The sequence below is a fragment of the Zonotrichia leucophrys genome, chromosome Z (genome assembly GCF_028769735.1).
Source record: "Zonotrichia leucophrys gambelii isolate GWCS_2022_RI chromosome Z, RI_Zleu_2.0, whole genome shotgun sequence".
Classification (NCBI taxonomy): Eukaryota; Metazoa; Chordata; class Aves; order Passeriformes; family Passerellidae; genus Zonotrichia; species Zonotrichia leucophrys.
Genome location: NC_088200.1, coordinates 63579706 through 63598061, shown reverse-complemented (window position 1 = coordinate 63598061; position 18356 = coordinate 63579706). Strand labels below are relative to the sequence as shown.

Here is an 18356-nt window from a genome sequence, read left to right as displayed (position 1 = left end):
GCTTAAGTAGGCAGAACAGTAATTTAAAAACCACAAAACAGCAAACAAACAAAATGCCAAAACAAACAAAAGCCCACAAACAAACAAAGCCCACCAAAACCCAAAATCCCCAAAACTGGAAGAGAGCAGCTTACGTAAATAAATCAATAAAGCTGATGATTCAATGAAGGTGGGTTTTGCGTCCCTTGAAATCAGACCGCGATAATTTGGTGTTTGTTATAATGAAGCAGGAAAAGATCAGGTTATGTCACTTAAATGCAGTGGTGATGGAGGACTGGGCTGAATTAGCATTCCAAGGCACTAATGAAAAGACACCATTGCACATGAGCAAAACTTCAGGAATCTCATTGGAGTTATCAAATACGCCAAATTCGACTTTTGTGTTAAGCTTCCCCGATTCCTCACCTTGGCACTCCTCTGTTGTGGTAACTGGGCAACTGTATTTGTAGATTAAGTTTATGCAGCTTTCTAAAGTGCAGGCTCACGGACACGAATGACGACTCTGAGCGCTAGGGTTATTACTACTTTTCTACAGTAGAAAACTCTTCAGGCAGCACTCCTGGTCCTGCCTGAACACGAGGTTCGGGGATTAACGTCAGCGGCGTCTGAGGCCTGCTGTGAGAAAGTTTTACTTTATTTCAAGCAGTAAGGGCCGGCCATGTACGGCTGCACCAGCTCCGCACCTCGTAGGACTGATGCGCCGGCTCCGTGCCGGGCGGCAGCTGCGGCGCCTCCCCTGGCGGCCACCGAGCGCCCCCGGCCCGGCGCTGCGGCGCGGTCCCGTTCGCCGGCGGCTGGCGGGAGGCGGCACAGCTCCCACGTACAAACAGGTGTGTCTATCCGGCCGCCTTTCCCGGGAATCATAAATAATCCTACCATCCGTTTCTCCCCCCGCCGGCGGGCTATGGGCAGCAGCAGCCCTTATCAGCCTTGCCACCTGCCTGGCCGGGGCAGAGGCGGTGTCCCGGGGAAGGAAAGGGGTTGTGCCAGGGAAGCGAAGAAAAAGAAAAAAAAAAGGAAAATAAGAGAAAAAGGGAAGAAAAAGAGAGGGTTTTGCGGGCAGAGCCGGGGGAGGAAAGGGGCCTCGCTGAGGGTGAAAGCCCCGGGGGTGCCGAGGGCCCGGCGGCGCCGATAAGGGCGTCCCGCCCGCCGGGAGGCAGCGGCAGCCGCCCTCCGCCCGGGGCCGCGGGCCCTGCCCCCGGCTCTGCCCTGCCCCCGGCTCCCGTCCCCCGTCCGCCCCAGGGGCGATGCGGAGGCTCCGAGGGGCGCGGCGGCGTTGGGGACATGAGCGCAGGGGGCGGCCGGGCCCCGGGGCCGCTGCTGCTGCTGCTGCCGCTGCTGCTGCCGGCGCTGCCGCGGGGCGCGGCGCGGGGTGAGTGCGGCCGGGGGGGACAGTGTCAGCCGGAGCGGGGCCAGCCCTGCCCCACCTCAGGTGCCCGCCTTGATGGGTGTCCTTGGTGGGGGTGGCGGAGCATTCCTTGGGCGCAGCCCATGCTGGTATGCATGCCCGAGTATATCCCATGGTGGTTGATGGTGGCGGAGCATCCCTTGGTGGTGGTGATGGTACCCGTGGCGTTGGTGGCGGAGGTGGCCGTGGTGGGTGCTGTCCTGTGCGCTGTCTGGGCGGTCTCCTCGACACCTGCTGACCGCGGTGGTGGCAGCGACCTCGTGTCCTGCCGGGCTGAGAGGGCCTTGCCACAGCGGGAGCCTGAGAGAGCGCATGGGTAGGACCAAAGCAGTGAGAGGACTGTAGTGCTGGCATCATAAATTGTGTGTTGTGAAGGACAAAAAAGTAATAAAATTTCAGCTGCAGTAGTAAGGGGAGGCGGGGGGGAGGGGGGTGGAAACACGTTTTTGTATCTCCTGAACCAGCAATCTGGGGAGGATACTCCCATGTCTTATTAGAAGATTGAGGTATCACAAGAAAGTTCTCTCTGTGGCTGTTTGTACATTTAATTTTCTGACCTACGTAGGCTGCCATTGCATGCTGACAGTTTTTCTTTTCTGCTCTTATCAGAAACACACGCACATACTCAAGTATATAAAAGCATGTATAATTAGGAATAGGAATCTATGACGCTTCCCACAGCCTTGAGACACCCATAAAAACCTGAACCCCTGCATGGAAAGGCAGCTTTATCACAGTGATAAATTTGATGCATAAAATAATACTAGTGTTCATCTTCCTTCTCCTTCCAGTTCTGGTTATGTATTTAGACATTGTAGAGTAGTCAAAATTTGTCAGAGATGCTAAATATGCAGTGATGTTAGTATTCTTATCAATTTCAGCTATCTTAGAAAAGTAAAAAATTCCATACTTCTATGTCAAGCAACATCAGACATCAGCTTGTGCAGTATTAGTTCATTATTTTTAAATGTAAAAAGGCATCAGCATACAAATGCTTTGTCTACATTAACTCTATCCTTTCTGACATTCGTCATTTGGAAGGTGAAGGTATGTGTGATAACAAAAAGAGCTAATTAAAAAATGGAGGAAAATGAACATTATGCCCTGAAAGTATGAATGCAAAGAAAAAAAATTTATTCTAATTTCATGTATATTTACAGCCATGTCAAATTATAGTAAATTAGGTTGTATACTTCTCAACCACTTTTAATATAAATTAATTTATAAAATTACTTTAGTGTGAGCAATTTTACTCCTGGCAACATTAGCAACATTTTTATTAATAACATTTTTACCATATTGACACATGATACAAACAGATTGCTAACTATCCCAAATGTCTATGCCTAAATAATAGAAAAAAGCACAACAAAACAGAGGAAACAGAAATAAAGACAAAAGATAAACAAATGCACATGGAGAAAAAATTAGTAATGTTGGATAGAGCTACTTACGATATACCTTCTTTCTGAAACCTGAAAAACTCTTTTCTTTGTTCTTTTCTCAGAGAAGAGAAGGATGGACAAAAATGTTCAGTGTAGTTATTTGTTTAATCCTCTCTGTTTATTTTTAATCTTTAGTCTTTTAATACAATAGCTGTGGTTTTCCTCCAAGTTCCAAAATGCGGTGGGAGGAGGTAGTCGTCTATTCTATGTGTTTTAATCTGAATTTTATCTTCACTTTCAATTCTGTGCTGGTTATCCTACCATGCCACTTGTTGGGTATTTCAAGAAAGGTAATTGTGGCTTTTTGTCCTTAAAGTAATTGTGAACAGATCCATTCCCGATGTCTGTGCAACTTGCCACGTTCATGCAACATGTCAGCAAAGTGGAGGAAAAAGTATTTGTATCTGCAATTATGGATTTGTAGGCAATGGAAGAACCCATTGTCAAGGTAAGCTACCTGCATCTAAAATGGAAAGAAACTCTGTAACTTCCTAAAATGCTCCTTCTCAAGTAATTTTAATGAATTCTTCAAAGTGTGCTAAAAACTTTGTCATTTCCTGGAAGAATCTCCCATGAAATATATTTGGATTGTTTTTCCTCACCAAAAGGCTTGTACATATTCAGAAGTGCTGTTTAGCATTTTGTTACTGTAATTTAGTGTAACTAATTTTACTCATGGCAACATTAGCAACATTTTAATGAACAACATACCAGGCTGATAATGTCCTTGTAAGACTATCTCATATCAATATGTGAATCAAAGGAAAATGTCAAACACTGTGTCTTAGTGTCTGTAATAGCTTACCAGTGCTTGAAGGGGGTGGCCCTTCACCAATGATGATCTTCTCCCTGTCTCTTACCCTTCTTTCACAAAGCACTGAAAGCTGCTGGATCCTGCACAGAGTTCAGGTATCTCGTTGTAGGAAAGCCATAGAACTATGGAATGCTTCAGGTTGGAAGGGATGTTAAAAATTACACAGTTCCAACCCCTTTGCTGTGACCAGGGACAGCTTCCACAAGTCCCAAGTTGCTCAGAGCTCTGTTCAAGCTGGCCTTGACCACTTTCAGGGATGGAGCATTGGGGCATCCACAACTTCTCTGACAACCTTTTCCAGTGCCTCACTACCCTTACAATGATGGATTTCTTCATAGTGCCAAATCTAAATCCATCCTCTTTCAATTTAAAGCAGTTTTCCTTTGTCCTAGAACTACAGGATGTTGTCCAAAGTGCCTCCCCATCTTTCTTGAAAGTAGTCTTTAGGTACTGGAAGGCCGTAATAAGGGCTCCTCAGACCTTCTCTGTTCTCGACTGAGCAACCCTCAACCCCTTCAGCTTTTTCTTGTGGAAGAGGTGCTCCAGCCCAAGGGTATCTTCATGGACTCCATTGGACTTGCCCCAGCTGGGCAATGGGCACCTCAGAGCTGCATACAGGTTCCAGGTGGGCTCTCCCAGAGCAGAGCAGAGGGGCAGAATCCCCTCCCTGCCCTGCTGCCCACGCTGCTCTGGATGCAGCCCAGGGCACGTTTGGCTCTCTGGGCTGGGAGTGCTCCTGGCTGGGTCATGCCCAGCCTCTCACCCACCAGCACCCCCCAGTCCTCAGCAAGGCTGCTCCTGATCCATGCTCTACCCAGACTGTAGGGGGATTGGGATTGCCCCCACTCAGGTGTTCCATGAAGTGCTGTATGGAATGTACACCATAAGGAAGAGTGGAAGGATAGAGTAGCACCCTCTGGTTTCAGAGTTCTTAGATAACTTAAGCTGTGTCACAAAACTGCATTCACATTTTCACCCAGGGACAAAAGTTTCTGTTGTTCTCCAGCTTACTAGCAGTGTTTCCATCCCAAATAATTTATAAAGGAAATCAGTAAGGAGAAGTCTGGTTACTGGAGCATGAGTGAGGAAGGGAAGTCACCCAATTTTTCTTAATTTCTCTCTGGTGTTTTTTGAATGTACTGACAGATAAAGATGAATGCCAGATTGGAGCCAGCAAGATCTGTGGAAATCATACCCTGTGCCATAATACACATGGAAGTTTTTACTGCGTTTGCCTTGATGGATACCGAGCCTCCAACAACAACAAGACATTTATTCCCAATGATGGCACAAACTGTACAGGTGGATATCACAAAGAATCCTGAGCTTGACAAATCCAGAACTGCACAATTTTTTTTTTTCTTTCCTATCACTGTAGGACTTATTTTCTGACACTGTATCAGAGAACTGCTGTTGTTAATGTGTTTGTTTGACATCCAAGTTCCTAACAGATATGAAATAGTTCCATTTTGAACTCTGTTGTGTTACAAATCATCACTTTGCAATCTCATTCAAACAATGGTATTTTCAGAAGAAGCAGCAGCAGCTTGATTAACGAAATAGGATGATACTTAAAATTTCCCACATTGCACTAAACTGTTGTGTTTAGTGTAGAATATTAACCAGCTTCTTGTTAGTGATGAACTGTTATAACCAACTAAGAGATGTCCAGATACAGGATTTTTCTGGAATTGTTTGAACAGCATATAACATTGGAAACTATTTGTCAAGTAAACCCGCAGTAATTCTAAAGATAGCTAGTGACAAAATTGCAACAGTCCTCTTTCCAGATACTCGAAGATGAGACAAAGATAAGCTCCTTTGTTTTCCTAGAAGAGCTGTGAGAAGCTGTGTAGAACTCTTCAAGGAAGAGTTAAGCTTGGGCCCTTTATTAATTAATTAAAACAAAACCCCCTATTATGAAGTGCATTTACTTTTTTCTGGATTTTTAGATATTGATGAATGTGAGGAGTCTGGGCTGTGTGGTCACAATGCAAGATGTGTGAATACTGAAGGAAGCTATATGTGTTACTGCAATGATGGTTATAAATTAGAAACTGGAGAACGTTCTTTTCGTCAAGATGGAGACATAGTTTCATGCAAAGGTGAGAGTCTTTGGATGCTCCTTTTGCTAGCAGATAAAATCACGTGTTGCACCATAGTGTAGAGCCTGTTCTGGCCTGTGCTTCTCCAGGCAGAAACCCTTTCTCTGGACTTTGCTTGCCATAGGTTGTTTTTTTTTTCCCTTCTTGTATTCAGTTTGTTCCAGTGATGTCAGGATCCCAGAGTAAACACCAGATATTCCTACAGGTTCTCAGCAGTGCTTTAGATGTGCAGGGTCAGAGAAGCTTGATGATGTTATGAAAGTAATGTAGTTAGTTTCTGAGTAGAAAGGAAATGTGTTGTAATCCAGTTGTTTATGTAATCACACCCCATAAAGGGGAAGAGAAGAGAGACTGAATAGCTGATAAGAGAGGTTGGATGAATGAAAAAAGCCTAGGGAACAGGAATAATAAAATAACAATTTAGCTATTTATTACGTACTGTGCCTCCTGCATAAATAAACAATTCAGGTTATGTTGCCATAACAAAAAAAAAAACAGAATCACGTTTCCAATTTGAAAGTGTGTCTTTAGTGTCAGTTTTCACAGATGCAAACTGCTAGCAGTGTAAGCTGTGGATATCTGAGTATATAGTGAACACAGGCATCCCAGGTGGAAGGAGCTGCCTAGATTATACTCAGCTTTTATTCCTGAATTATTGCCAGAACCTTCAGCACATCTCACAGCCTGTAATTGCTCACTTTTTCTGACTGGAGTGCTCCGCTTGGTTTGCCAGAACTGCTGATAATTCTGCTTCTTATCTCACTGACTGGCCTCTCCATATTCTGTGGTGAAGTAGAGTGTCTGTACCGATTGTGTTTCTTGCAGAGTTGCACAAGGGAGCCCTGTCCAAGCAGATGTGCTGAGGAGTGGAGCTTTTGTATGCAGGCTGTTTCAATGAGATGAAGGATTTGAGGGGCAGAACATTTCAATTTATCTGCTGCAGAGTCCTTCACTTTTCCCATGCACAGGGGAATAAAGCTGTGCTTTGGGGCCTGAAATTTTCCTGTTGATGTTGAAGTATCATTCAGCCATGGCTGTAACGAGATGGCCCATGCAAAGCACCATCACAGTGCAGTGTCTCATCTTTGGTGTTGTGAATGGCTCCAGCTGTATGTTAGTAAAAGTGTAGCTCAATAACTGCTTTCCTGTGTTCCTCCAGTTGTGGCCAGGACAATTCTTCAAATCTATTATTCTACCTCTTTGGTAAGCCCTTAGACTCATCAGATCAGGTGTATTTTGGGATGTGACTATCTAGTTTAGCTGATTTTAAAGAGTCAATGTTGTGATTTATGTACTGTGAGATCTTTCAACCCAGTCTCTTTGCAGAAATCGGATGTGGTTCCCCTCCTGAAATGAAGCATGGCTACATTGTGGGGAACTACAGCTTGCTACCAGGAAGTGCAGTTCATTATGAGTGTCAAGAAGGGTTTTACAGCAATGAAGGAAAGTTCTCGTACTGCACTGCAAATGAAACTTGGGAACCTGCCTCTTTAAGCTGTAAAGGTGAAAAGAGTCTTACATCTTTCTTAAATTCTTCATTAAGGGGGTTCATGCATGGGGAGTGTGTTTGTGAAGATAGTAGACTATTTCCACAATCTGAAGGAAATGTTTTTTCAAGATCTGGTTATTTGCAGAAAAATAAGAAAATTAAAGGAAATGTTATTGTTTGCCTATTTCTTTAGTGTAGTAACATTTTTTATGCTAGTCTCTGCATTTTTACAGACACTGCAGTGTGTCCTCCTGCCTGTGAGCTGAGGCCTAGAAAACAACTAGATTTCTTTAGCATTTTATGGGAAAGGCCCCAGAGTTGAAAGGTGTCACTGACCTCTTATGAAGGCATCAATTTTCCTGACACCTTGTGAACTTTTGTCTGAAGGTTTGCTGTAGGTGCAAAAGAGGGCATCATAGCACTCCTCATCTCTGGGTAGTCTTCATAATTTTAAGAACATTTGTGCATGAGCAAACACTTCCACATCTCTGAAGAGTGAAGTTTCCTATGACTGTCTTTAAAACATGTACTTGCTTTGGTGTTCTAATCATCCATTCTCTGGCAATATTACTACTTATGGGTGCAGGATTCTTTTTGTGTTCCCATGAGTAGTTAGAAAGGCTTTGTGTAGTTACATGATACTTGAAGTGCTAGCTAACAGAAGACACACTGTGATAGCAATTGTGTAGGGGGGAATTGTCATCCTGGAAATTGTCACTTAGTGAGGAGAGTTCATTCTTTCTCTGAAACAGTCCTCCTTGTTTCCAATTCTTTCCCTTTCTCCGTCTCTTTTTTTTTTTTTTTTTTTCTCCCAGAATGGATAGAAATGTAACATTTATGAGAAGTGAATTAAAATAAGGGTGCTAAAACAGTATGGCTGGGAAAAGCAAAATATTATCTATCACTAGAAATTCATAAGAAAGAAAAAACAATTTTAAAAAAATGCAAGTAACACTTTCACACCCCCAAAAAACAAAGGACAATGAATTTGAAAACAAGAAGGGAGTGCCCAGAGTCTTAAGAGGTTCCTAGAGAAAGATTGTGGAATGTAATTCTTGCGAGTTGTTGATATTTTTTTTTTTGTTAACGTTTTTCAGAAGTTGCTTTTTCATGTGATTTTTTTAAATTTCTACAATCAAACAGTAGGTCAGGTCAGACTTTCTCAGCATCTCTTTTATGGTTAATTGAAATAACATAGATGATACACCAAGAAACAGCCAAAAGTCTGAAATTTCAAACTTATTTCCTCCTTATATTCCAAGCCCTTTTCAATTAGGACTTCTCTTTCTAAAACCAGCAAAGACTGATTTTTTTTGTAACTAGTAAATGTACCTTTAACAAGTTCTGTGTGTGTGTGTGTGTGTGTGCTACTTGACTTCTTTGTTTAAGCATTATGTAGACTCTTGCCTTAACAGGAAACTTTTATATAGTATGTTGTAACCTTTTCTGTGGTTTTGCATTTTTACAGTTTTTGTATACTTTTAAAAGTTTTGCTTTCTCAAGGCAGTTTCTGCTCATTGGCCTTCCTTTGAGTGTTGCTCATTGTGAATGGTAAAGAACCACCTCACCCAATGTAATCAGGTTTGTAAAAGCAGGAGAGTCTAAAGATTCAGAAGAAAACCAGGATTTTTCTGTATACTATTAGCTAGACTGAGGAGGGAGTCACAGATTTAGCATGCTATTCTGAGAGAAGGACAGAAAAGCATCCTTTTATTTGGAAGCAGAAGTTTGGAGTAGCTACAGCACTGTCAGTCATAGTGGGAATATTGCAGAGGACCTGAGGAAATATTGCACTACTACAGGAGAAAAGGGTTGGCTGGTAAAGATGGAGAAATAGTTATGTGAGTACAGCTGTCATTGCTCCTGCTGGTTGACTAACGGGTCTGTCTTCCTCCTGCTTCATATCCTCAGGTGTGGACTGTGGGGCTCCACCTTTTGTGTCGAATGCATGTCCAACATCCGTGAATGGGACCACATACAGAAGTGAAGTCACCTATGATTGTGATCATGGGTACCTGATGGCAGGTGGCAGTGGCACTGCAGTCTGCAATGCCAGAGGACAGTGGGATGGCCCTGATTTGGTCTGCAAAGGTAAATGAAGCCTGCCTTCTGGTTTGTTTAGCATAGGTACTGTTTAAGTCACTGTAATAAATATCAGTCATCCTCTTTGGACATTCAGTTTACACAGTCTTCTGGCATAGAAAGTGGTCACAAAACAAAATCCATATGTTTAACAGGGTGGTTCTTTTTGTGTTGCTAATGAGGTTGCAATAAATTGTTGAAAGTTAACATTCCAAGAACATAATCCCAATGGAATTACCGTGAGATGAAAATGCAGCCTAAATTGCTGATGTTTTTCCAGTTCAATATCCACTCTACTTTTCTGATGGCAGTTGAAGCCACTATCAGAAATCAAACTGCTATTAGTTATTAACATACCTTCAAAATTCCTGTATTTGGACAGTTTCCAGTTGCAAATTATGATTGCTCATACATGCTGTTGCCTTTTGAGATGAGTCAGGCCTCTTACAGTGCCATGATTTGGAGGAATGTAGTCTAAACAGTTCCTCAATAAGATGGAACACAATGATACATTTAAAAAAAAACTCTTCAGGTTTGTTTTTTTTTAATCTGGGCTCATATTCTTCATTAGGAGACCTTAGAATAATTACACTCTTTAGTCAGTTTTCACAGCTTCACTTTTCCACTTGTTGGTTAAGCAATATCTTTTCAGCTTGATACTGGATCAAGCTTTCAGTTTATTGCAATCAAATGTAGTAATTTTTTAGTGCTCCATGCGTATGTTATAACCACTCTCCACTTTTAGAATGGCCTTTAATATTCTTATTCTGTGTCATGAGTCTGGGGAGAAGGTTTGCAATGTTACACAAGAATGTGCTTCTGCATTTCAGTCTGCTTATAGATTGGCCGTGGGCAGGTAGCTGGAACAGGAGGAATTTTTCTGTCTCATCACATACTGTCCTTCCATGAGTTAAGCACATGCTTCCATGAGCATTAGTTATTCCAAGGCTTATTCTCATGATTTATAGTAGATAGATTCATACTCATTGGTGTATGAAAAGGAAGATAGTCATGATGGTGGATGTATTATCCATTGAAATACATAAGTTTAAATGTTCCTTTAAATGTTGTACAGATCATGTTTCTATAAGCTTTGGTTTTTACTTCTTTGCTTTCCTTTTGTTTTAATAGAGTTTCAGAATCACTTAAAATTATTGAAAGGTTTTAAAAGAACTTTTTTGCTCCATATGAGCTTTAATGAGGGTAAGATTTTAATTCTTGCAGTATTTGCTTCTTATAACTGAAGGGGTGTAGAATCTTTTATTGAGGCATAACGTTCATTGTGAATTGAAAAGCAGATTTTACCCTAAATAATACTGTTCCATCTATTTGATCTTCACTTTTTATTATTTTTCTTCCCTGTTCTATTATTCAGCCCCCAAAACCTGAGCAAATGAATTAAATTATTAATTCATTATCCCAGCTTTCTAATTATCTGTGAAGTGGTTTGCATAATCTATCAAATTTTCCCCCAGAATTGCTCATTCATCTTGTCTATAGCAGCATCTCTTTTCAAAATTTGAATTAAATCCACTGACAAAGGAACATAACCTTCTTGATGCTGTTCTTTCATGATAATCCTAGGACCAAGTGTGCTTTTTAATATCTACTGTTACAAATGGTAGGTAAAATAAGGGAATAAATAGCTTGTGGAGGTTAAGAGTGTGTTGTGGGAAGATAGACTTGTTCACAAAAATTTGCTTAAAGATCCTTGCTCTCCATTTCTAATCAAGACACTTTCTTTTATTTTATGGGTCATCTTGTAGGATAAATATCTCAGCCTGCTAGAAGGTCTCCAACCACAAAATTTTGGGGTCTGATGACCTCCCTGACTTCTAGGAATCTCTAAGAAGTGGAAAGAACAAAGCTGGGACAGTTCATCCCTCCATCTTTAGGACTTCAATATGTCTTGCCTGTTTTCATTTAAGTGTTTTGTTTTCCTGCTTTTCTCTGTTCTAGAAGTAGACTGTGGCAAACCTTTGCTGATTCCACACACGACAATGACCTGGGACAACTCTACCACTCTGAGGAGCAGAGTGTACTACCACTGCAAAGAAGGCTATTATTTCAATGGAGACAGGAATTTTTCAGAATGCACAATAGATCAGTCATGGGAGAATATTACATACGTGTGTCAAGGTAAGTATTACCATACAAAGTTGCTATTTAAATTGCAATTTAATTAGTTTGTCACTCCTCTTCTGAAGTTAGGAGCCGGACGAAGAATGAGGGCAAGAAACTCCTTTCTGATTTATGATGTAGGGAATGTGGTGGTACTTTTGGATGGAGAGGTCACAGAAGAGAGTGTTTACAATACAGCAACTTCTACTGGATGCCACAGATCTTCTGTAGCTGTCTTGCTTTTTTCTCAAGCAGAAATTGACTAATGCTACTGGAGTTTTGTTGCCTCACACATTGCCTTCAGCTTCAGAAGCCCATGGAGTGTCACCAGAGGGGCAGAAGGCATTTAACAATATTTTCATGTTACTCTAATACTGTAAAATGCACTCCAGTGAAAATACTGGCAATTTAATTTGAAGCTCTTTATCTCTCTCTCTCCCTCATTGTTTGTTTTGTTTTTTGTTTTCTTGTAATGATCAAAGCAAAATTTGTTCATGGTTGCCTTTCCAGCCTACATCTAGTTTTCTGAATTTCATTTCAGAATTATTTTCTTATTAAAGAGTGAGTTCTGACAAGGGAAATGTGTAATAAAGGTGTTGTCATACTGTGTGCTTGGAAACAGGATGTACTGACATTTTATTAACAGCAACAACAAGCAGATGTTTTGGACTGTTACTGTTGTGCTCATTAATGTTCTCCTGTGTCCTAAAAAGGAGTAGTCTATCACTTTCTATCTCTAGCAGTGATGTCTTTTGCAGAAGATAGTGTTCATTTAGCTTTGAAACATTTTCATGGTTTTCAAAATGACTAGAAATGTGTCATTGCCTGTTGCCACTTAACTTTGTACAAAGTTACTGCATGAGGCCTCTCTTCCCTCACTTGACCTCTTGAGCATCTATGGTGAATGTAAAACATGTGATACCAAGTAAAACGAGTATGCAGAAAAGCAGTTCTCTCAGCTGTTAAAGTGTCCAAGTGAAAATGGAACTGCTGTTGTTAGAAGTCATGATTCATATTTCATTCAGGAAACTCACATGACTGTTTTTGTGAATTGATTTTGAAGCCAGCATTGTGTAAAGTGACTAAGTTAGTCAGGTCTGTCAGTCTTTGAAGTGCCAAGAGTTGTCTTGAGCGCTGTGTAGTTTTGAAGGGCCCGAACTTGCAGACTGCACTCACAGGATTACCATGGATTTCAGCAAGAGCTTTGCCAGATTCCAGCCCTAGCTGCTGGATCAGAGAGCCAGAAAAGTCAGTTATTGTCAAATAGAGCGGCAAAGAAGAGTTACAAAAATTGCCTAACTAGTCTAGACTTCTTTAAAAAAAAATAATCAACAGGAAATTGTTACAAATATTCTGTCTTCTTGACTTCTACATTTTTCATATTCACTAGAGTTAACAAATTGCTTTAAAATTAAATAAAATTTCTGCTTGTGCAGGAATGCCTTTGACATTTACATGTTCTTAATGGCATGTAACAGCAACACCCATTAAGATGAAAGAAAGTATGTTCCATTCCAAACTAATCCATGATAGGCATTGGAAAACCAATTGTCTTTTATCCTGCCTGAAAAATTCCATTAGAAATGAGGCAGTTAAGAGAGAGAACATCTGCAAGAAATTCTCTTTGACAATTAATTTCTTCATTTCTTAAAAAGTGATTGCTATGGATGCATATTATTTGCATTGTTTGGTGCACTGTCTGTTTGGATACATGGTAAATATATGTGTGTGTGTGTGTGTGTGTGTGTGTGTAATAGTAGTTTTCTAAGTAGCTAGTTTAAATGCTAAAAAATATTAATTTTACATTTAATTAATTTAACTTTTTAATTACAAAGTTAATTTTATTTGTGATGCTGATTGGATTAAGCCATCAGTAAGGTTAGGCAGTAGTAAGCTGGATTGGAATTTTTACCAACCTCTCATTTATCCACATGAAATGAGGTGATTGAAGTGCTGAGAACAGACCAGCAATTAAAATACCTGTTGCCTAGTGTGCTCATCGTGTGAGCCTACACATCTGGTCCTCACAGAACTTCTTTCCCTGTGGAGTAGAAGTGCTTGGTTTCCCAGAATCTCAGAACCGTTATTGTTGGAAGGGCCTCTGGATATCATCCAGTCCAATCTCCCTGCTAGGGCAGGGTCGCCTTGAGCAGGTGACACAGGAACAAGTGGGTTTGGAATGTCTTCATGCTTCCCTGAGCAGCCCCTTCCAGTGCTCTGCCGCCCTCAGTGTAAAGAAGTTTTCCCTTGTGTTCAGGTGAACCTTCTTGTGTTTTAGTTTATGGACATTGCTCATCTTTCTGTCTCTGGGAACCACTGAAAAGAGTCTGGCACCACTCTCTTGGCACCTGTCTTTGAGATATTTTAATTTATTTAATTGCAAAAATATGTTTGGTTAGTAGCAGATGGCATTTGCAACATTGTTCACCACTTACAGAATTGAGCTATGGGGTTGTTTGGGCACAGACTCCTTTCTCCTCAGGAGTTCAGGGCAAAGATATTGATACAGAATTGAACAGGCAAAAATATACAAAGAAATCTAATACCTGGGTTTTTTCTTTCCACTAAATTGCTTCTATGCATGGGGATAGGTAGCAAGAACTCTGGAAATAAACTTGCATGTGTGGATTCTCTTTTAGCTACTTGAGGATAAATGTCAGAGTGGAGCTGATTCTGTCTGCTTTCTGGTAAAAAAGCTGGTATCTTTGAATTTCTTGATGTAATTTCTCCCTCTCCATCATTCACTGGTGCTGTTGAAATACTTTGCTTTTTTCTGCATTCTACCATTTGTGTTGTGTTAGTAAACGCCTGTCTTTCCTGGCTGCCAACAGCCAGGTGCTATTTGCATCTCTCTGTCCTCTCCTAAATCTGCCTTTCTCTCTGACTCCTGAAGGACTTTTCACCTTTCACCTCTGGTTCTCCAGGTATTTATTTGCATGTTGTTTCTAGGACACTTTCTTTTGGGATGGGAAAAGGTCGTGAAGGTAACCTGAAGATCAGTGGGGTAGCAGTGAACTTCACTTGCCTTGGTTAATCATAAGTTTAAACTTACAGTGCTGAGATACAGGCAAATGCAGGGTCTTTGCTCTCCCAGTTTATTTGTGAGTTTAAGTACAAGCTGTTGATCAAAATCAGATACATTTAAGACCTGGATGCTACTGTCTGCTACTGTGTGTTTCACAAAGTGAGTTCCCAATCTCTATAAGTCACTGCCACTGTTATATTTCAGAGTAGAATGAATGTTTCAAGAAACCTGTCTCCCTCTAGTTGCAGAATGTTTTTTTCAGAGAAATCTTTGTGCTGTTTATTGGAGACTCTGTTTATGCTGCTGGGATTAATGTTAAACCAGGCCCTTTCTTTATATTTGGTTGTCCAAACAAAGATTGTGTGATCAATAAGAGTAAAGGAGAAAAATCAGTCTCCTCAGAAAGCTGTAGACTTTCTTGTGGTAATTGCTCTGCAGAGGTTTTCCTGCTCTTTCATTCACATCCATTTAAAGTGGAAACTTTCGAGAAAAGATCTGCTAGCTATTCTGTGAATTTATGGTCATTGCCCCGTGGAGTTGTCCTCAAAGTTCAGAAAGTATAACAAAAAAAGTCGATGTATTTACAGAAAAAAAACCCAAAAACCCACTACTAGTCCTGCCTTCTTCCAAGGAGGTCACTGTAAAGATTTCTTTCCTTGCCTAAATATCCAGTGCAATCCCTTTTGTTGTTTTCTGCTTTATTTTCCTTTTTTTAAAGCTGTATTATATACATTCATAAGTCAAGTTGCAGATTTTCTTGCCAAGAAGTCTTGTAGATTACTCCTCCCTCTCTTCTTCCCTCCTGCCTCTTTGTTATGCATTTTAATTCAGATCTCATGGATATGGAAACATTTTCCCTCTGTCTCCGTGTCCTTCTTGCTATCCACTCTTTTAAAAAAACTGTGTCTTGTTTAAAGAATGCAACAACTGAACATAATCTTTTGCTTTGTTTTGGTACAGAAGCAGACTGTACCAAAACAGCCTGCTTAGACTGCGGAGTTTGGGGCAGTACTGCAAAACAGACAACAATAGCAATAAGCAGCTCTTAAATATAGTCAATCACACAGCTATTTATAAGAAAGTTGTTTTAGAGGACACACAGATTAATCCCTTTCTTCTGTCCTGGAAACATGAAAGCTTTCAACAGCACTTCCAAATACAATGAATGTGGAATGGGGGAGTTAAAATTAGTTGGGAGATGAACTGGTCTAGTGAATGAGGCATGTATTTGTTGAATATATGGAGAGGGAGATAATGTTAGAAAACAGTTTTATGGCAGTTCTAATAATAAAAAAAACCAACTGCTGCAAAATACATTAACATTTGTTACATTGTAGTTGTAAATATCTGCCTAAGTATGGAATGCTAGAAATGATAGAAACTCTTAATATCCTGATTTATTTTAGTGCCAGCTTGATATCCACATGCCCTGTGAGATGGTAATGAAGTTTATATGCAAGGGAAGAGTGCCCTGACCTGTGCTTGCTTTAATGTCAGAACAATTCACTAACTATTTTGTGAATATTCCCTGAAGTATCTACCAATGCTGTTCTATAAATACCTTTCAAATTTTTCAGCAGCTAGTAAGTGTTTTTCGGCTTAGATTCTATATGAGGTTGGGTTTGTATGACCTTGGCCACATAGTGAATGTAACAAGAGAATATGGTGGTGGGAGAAAGGAATGAAAATTTGAAGGCTGGTGAAGGAAAGGAGTAGGTATGCTCGCTGTCGATCTGAGTTGTGACCAGAAGGAGCTTAGCTCTTAGCTATGTGAGAACGTTATCTCATAGTGTAAGAGCAACTGCACTGTGTCTAATGACAGCAGTGAGAGACCTGCTGAAAAAGTGTGGATGAGCTGACCTTCTAGCTGTGCTTTGTCTCTGAGAAAACCTGCTGTACAAATTAACAGCTGTGTGTTGAGGGATGTATCTCTGGTAGCTAGAGCTGTATTTCCTACATGCTTGGTTCTGTGGGCTCCATTGTTTTAATCTAGTGTTTGTTTGGAAAAGTTTTCTGCTGTGTAATTTAATTTTGTTTATTCTACAACAAGAAAAAAATGCCAAGACCTTTTAAAAAGCAACTCGAGTCAATAATGAACCAAAACTTTGATTTAGCTACAAATAAATTCTGTTCCAGTCTAACACATAAGCTTTCTTAAAAGTTCCTTGGGTCAGTTTATGTAATGCTGGCTGTATGTTTAAAGAGTTCACAGGCTTTAGCTCAGGACATGCTTCTTCAGTTAGCCTGTTATTTTAAGTTTAGGAGCCAACACAGTTAAGAGAAAGCTTTCTGCCTAACATGTGCTTACCTTCTTTGGCTTTTTCCTGTTTGGACAAAAAAAACAAAGCAAAAAAAAATACCAAACCACAGAAAAAGTAAGAAATAAGCAATTGCTCCAAATATAAGCTATGCATGAGAAGTAATTATTTTCTTTCTGTGTTCATGCTTTTGGTCACAGAGGAGGAATTATTTAGTAATTTATCCATTTTCAATGAAACATGTGTGAGGTGGCAAAGGAAAAGCGGAAGAATGGGAGTGCAGGAAACATACACAGTAAGTAATAATGGAAGTATTTGAGATTGGGAGTAACTTTGTTGTGGTTATATCTGCTGATTCAGCATTGGATATTTGTGTTGTGGGTTTTGTTGGTGAGGCAGTTTGTCTCAATCTTCCCAGTGGACCTCCTGGAGGTCACTAGCTGTGTTAAGAAAGAAGAAAATTCCTGTCCTAAAGGTAGGTGAAAAAACTCAGGGTTGAGGGTGTCATTCCCGTAAATCACTTAAATGCCTGTTTGAATCTTTAAGAGGTTACTGCATAAGTTTATGTTTTAATGAAGTTCCGTTGAAGAGCTCAAGCTCACGTTGCCACAGAAAACAGTGCAGCACTTGGGCTCTGTCCCTGTCTTTGACAAGCATCTCAACTGAACTGTGTCTCACTTGCAGATACTGGATATAACATGTTTTAAAAATGCAAGGTATATCAAAATACTGTGCCTTGCTCAAAAGTTTCAACTAATGTATATCTGAACATTTTAGAACCATTTTTCTTGGAAATTGAAAACAACTTTTGTAAGGACTTTTTTTTCTTTTTTAAAATCTACATGAGCATAAGAATAAAGCTTAAGGCATAAATTTCCAGAAACAAAAATTTGGTCAGTGTTATTGAAAGCCAAAACAACATGATAAGACTTTCCATGATTTCACAATAACATCCCAAGAAAGGGGGTTTTGTTTGTGTTTGTGTTATTTGGTTTTGGTTTTTTCCCTTTTTTTTAGTATCTATAAGTAAGGAAAAAAATAAAAAGGATTATTTAGGGTGTCCAGGGTAAGTACATTGATGTGGAAAACATTTCAAGGTTAGGTAATAATTTTTGAAAACAACCCATCTTTCTCCTCCTATGTTATAACCAAAGTATTTTTAGTTTGTGTACTTTTATTGAGCACTGCTGAGATGGAAAACACAGCTTCCCAGTTTCCCTAACAGGTCGAAACTATTTTTTATGTAGCCAATGGTAACTGGCAAGCTGTGGGTCTCTGGTATAATGTGCTCTCTTCACATGCTTTTCCTGAATTCTGTCGTCGGAAAGACACTTCAGAATAGCCAGAGAAGGTGAACTTTGTCTGTCCCTTCATGTCATACAAGCAACAGATTTCTTTTTCACTATGCTGGGACAGTCTTAGACAAGCTTGTCTACTGTTTTTTAGCGTTTTGTCTTACTATTGCTTCTGTGGGGCACGGGGGAATAACTAGCAAAAGGGAAAGAAAGTAACAAGTAGATGTACTTTCTATCTGTATGCTGTAAACAAGAAACAATATTTGCATACACATTACTATTTCAGTTGGAGGTCTTTGTAGGGTCCGCAGTAG

General features: G+C 40.3%; 1 protein-coding gene across 3 annotated transcripts in view; it reads left to right on the top strand.

The window, feature by feature from the left end:
- The window catches only part of SUSD1 (sushi domain containing 1), a 53606-nt gene that overhangs the window by 10876 nt on the left and 24374 nt on the right, over positions 1-18356 (top strand). For 2 of the 3 annotated variants that reach the window (XM_064735158.1, XM_064735156.1), the window contains exons 3-9: positions 3170-3301; positions 4814-4969; positions 5620-5772; positions 7099-7275; positions 9173-9352; positions 11303-11482; positions 16948-17042. In XM_064735158.1, coding sequence (XP_064591228.1) covers positions 3170-3301; positions 4814-4969; positions 5620-5772; positions 7099-7275; positions 9173-9352; positions 11303-11482; positions 16948-17042 — 1073 coding nt within the window. Of the gene's footprint in view, positions 1-1232; positions 1373-3169; positions 3302-4813; positions 4970-5619; positions 5773-7098; positions 7276-9172; positions 9353-11302; positions 11483-16947; positions 17043-18356 lie in introns of those variants that run through there. The other variant, XM_064735157.1, reaches the window with a different exon arrangement.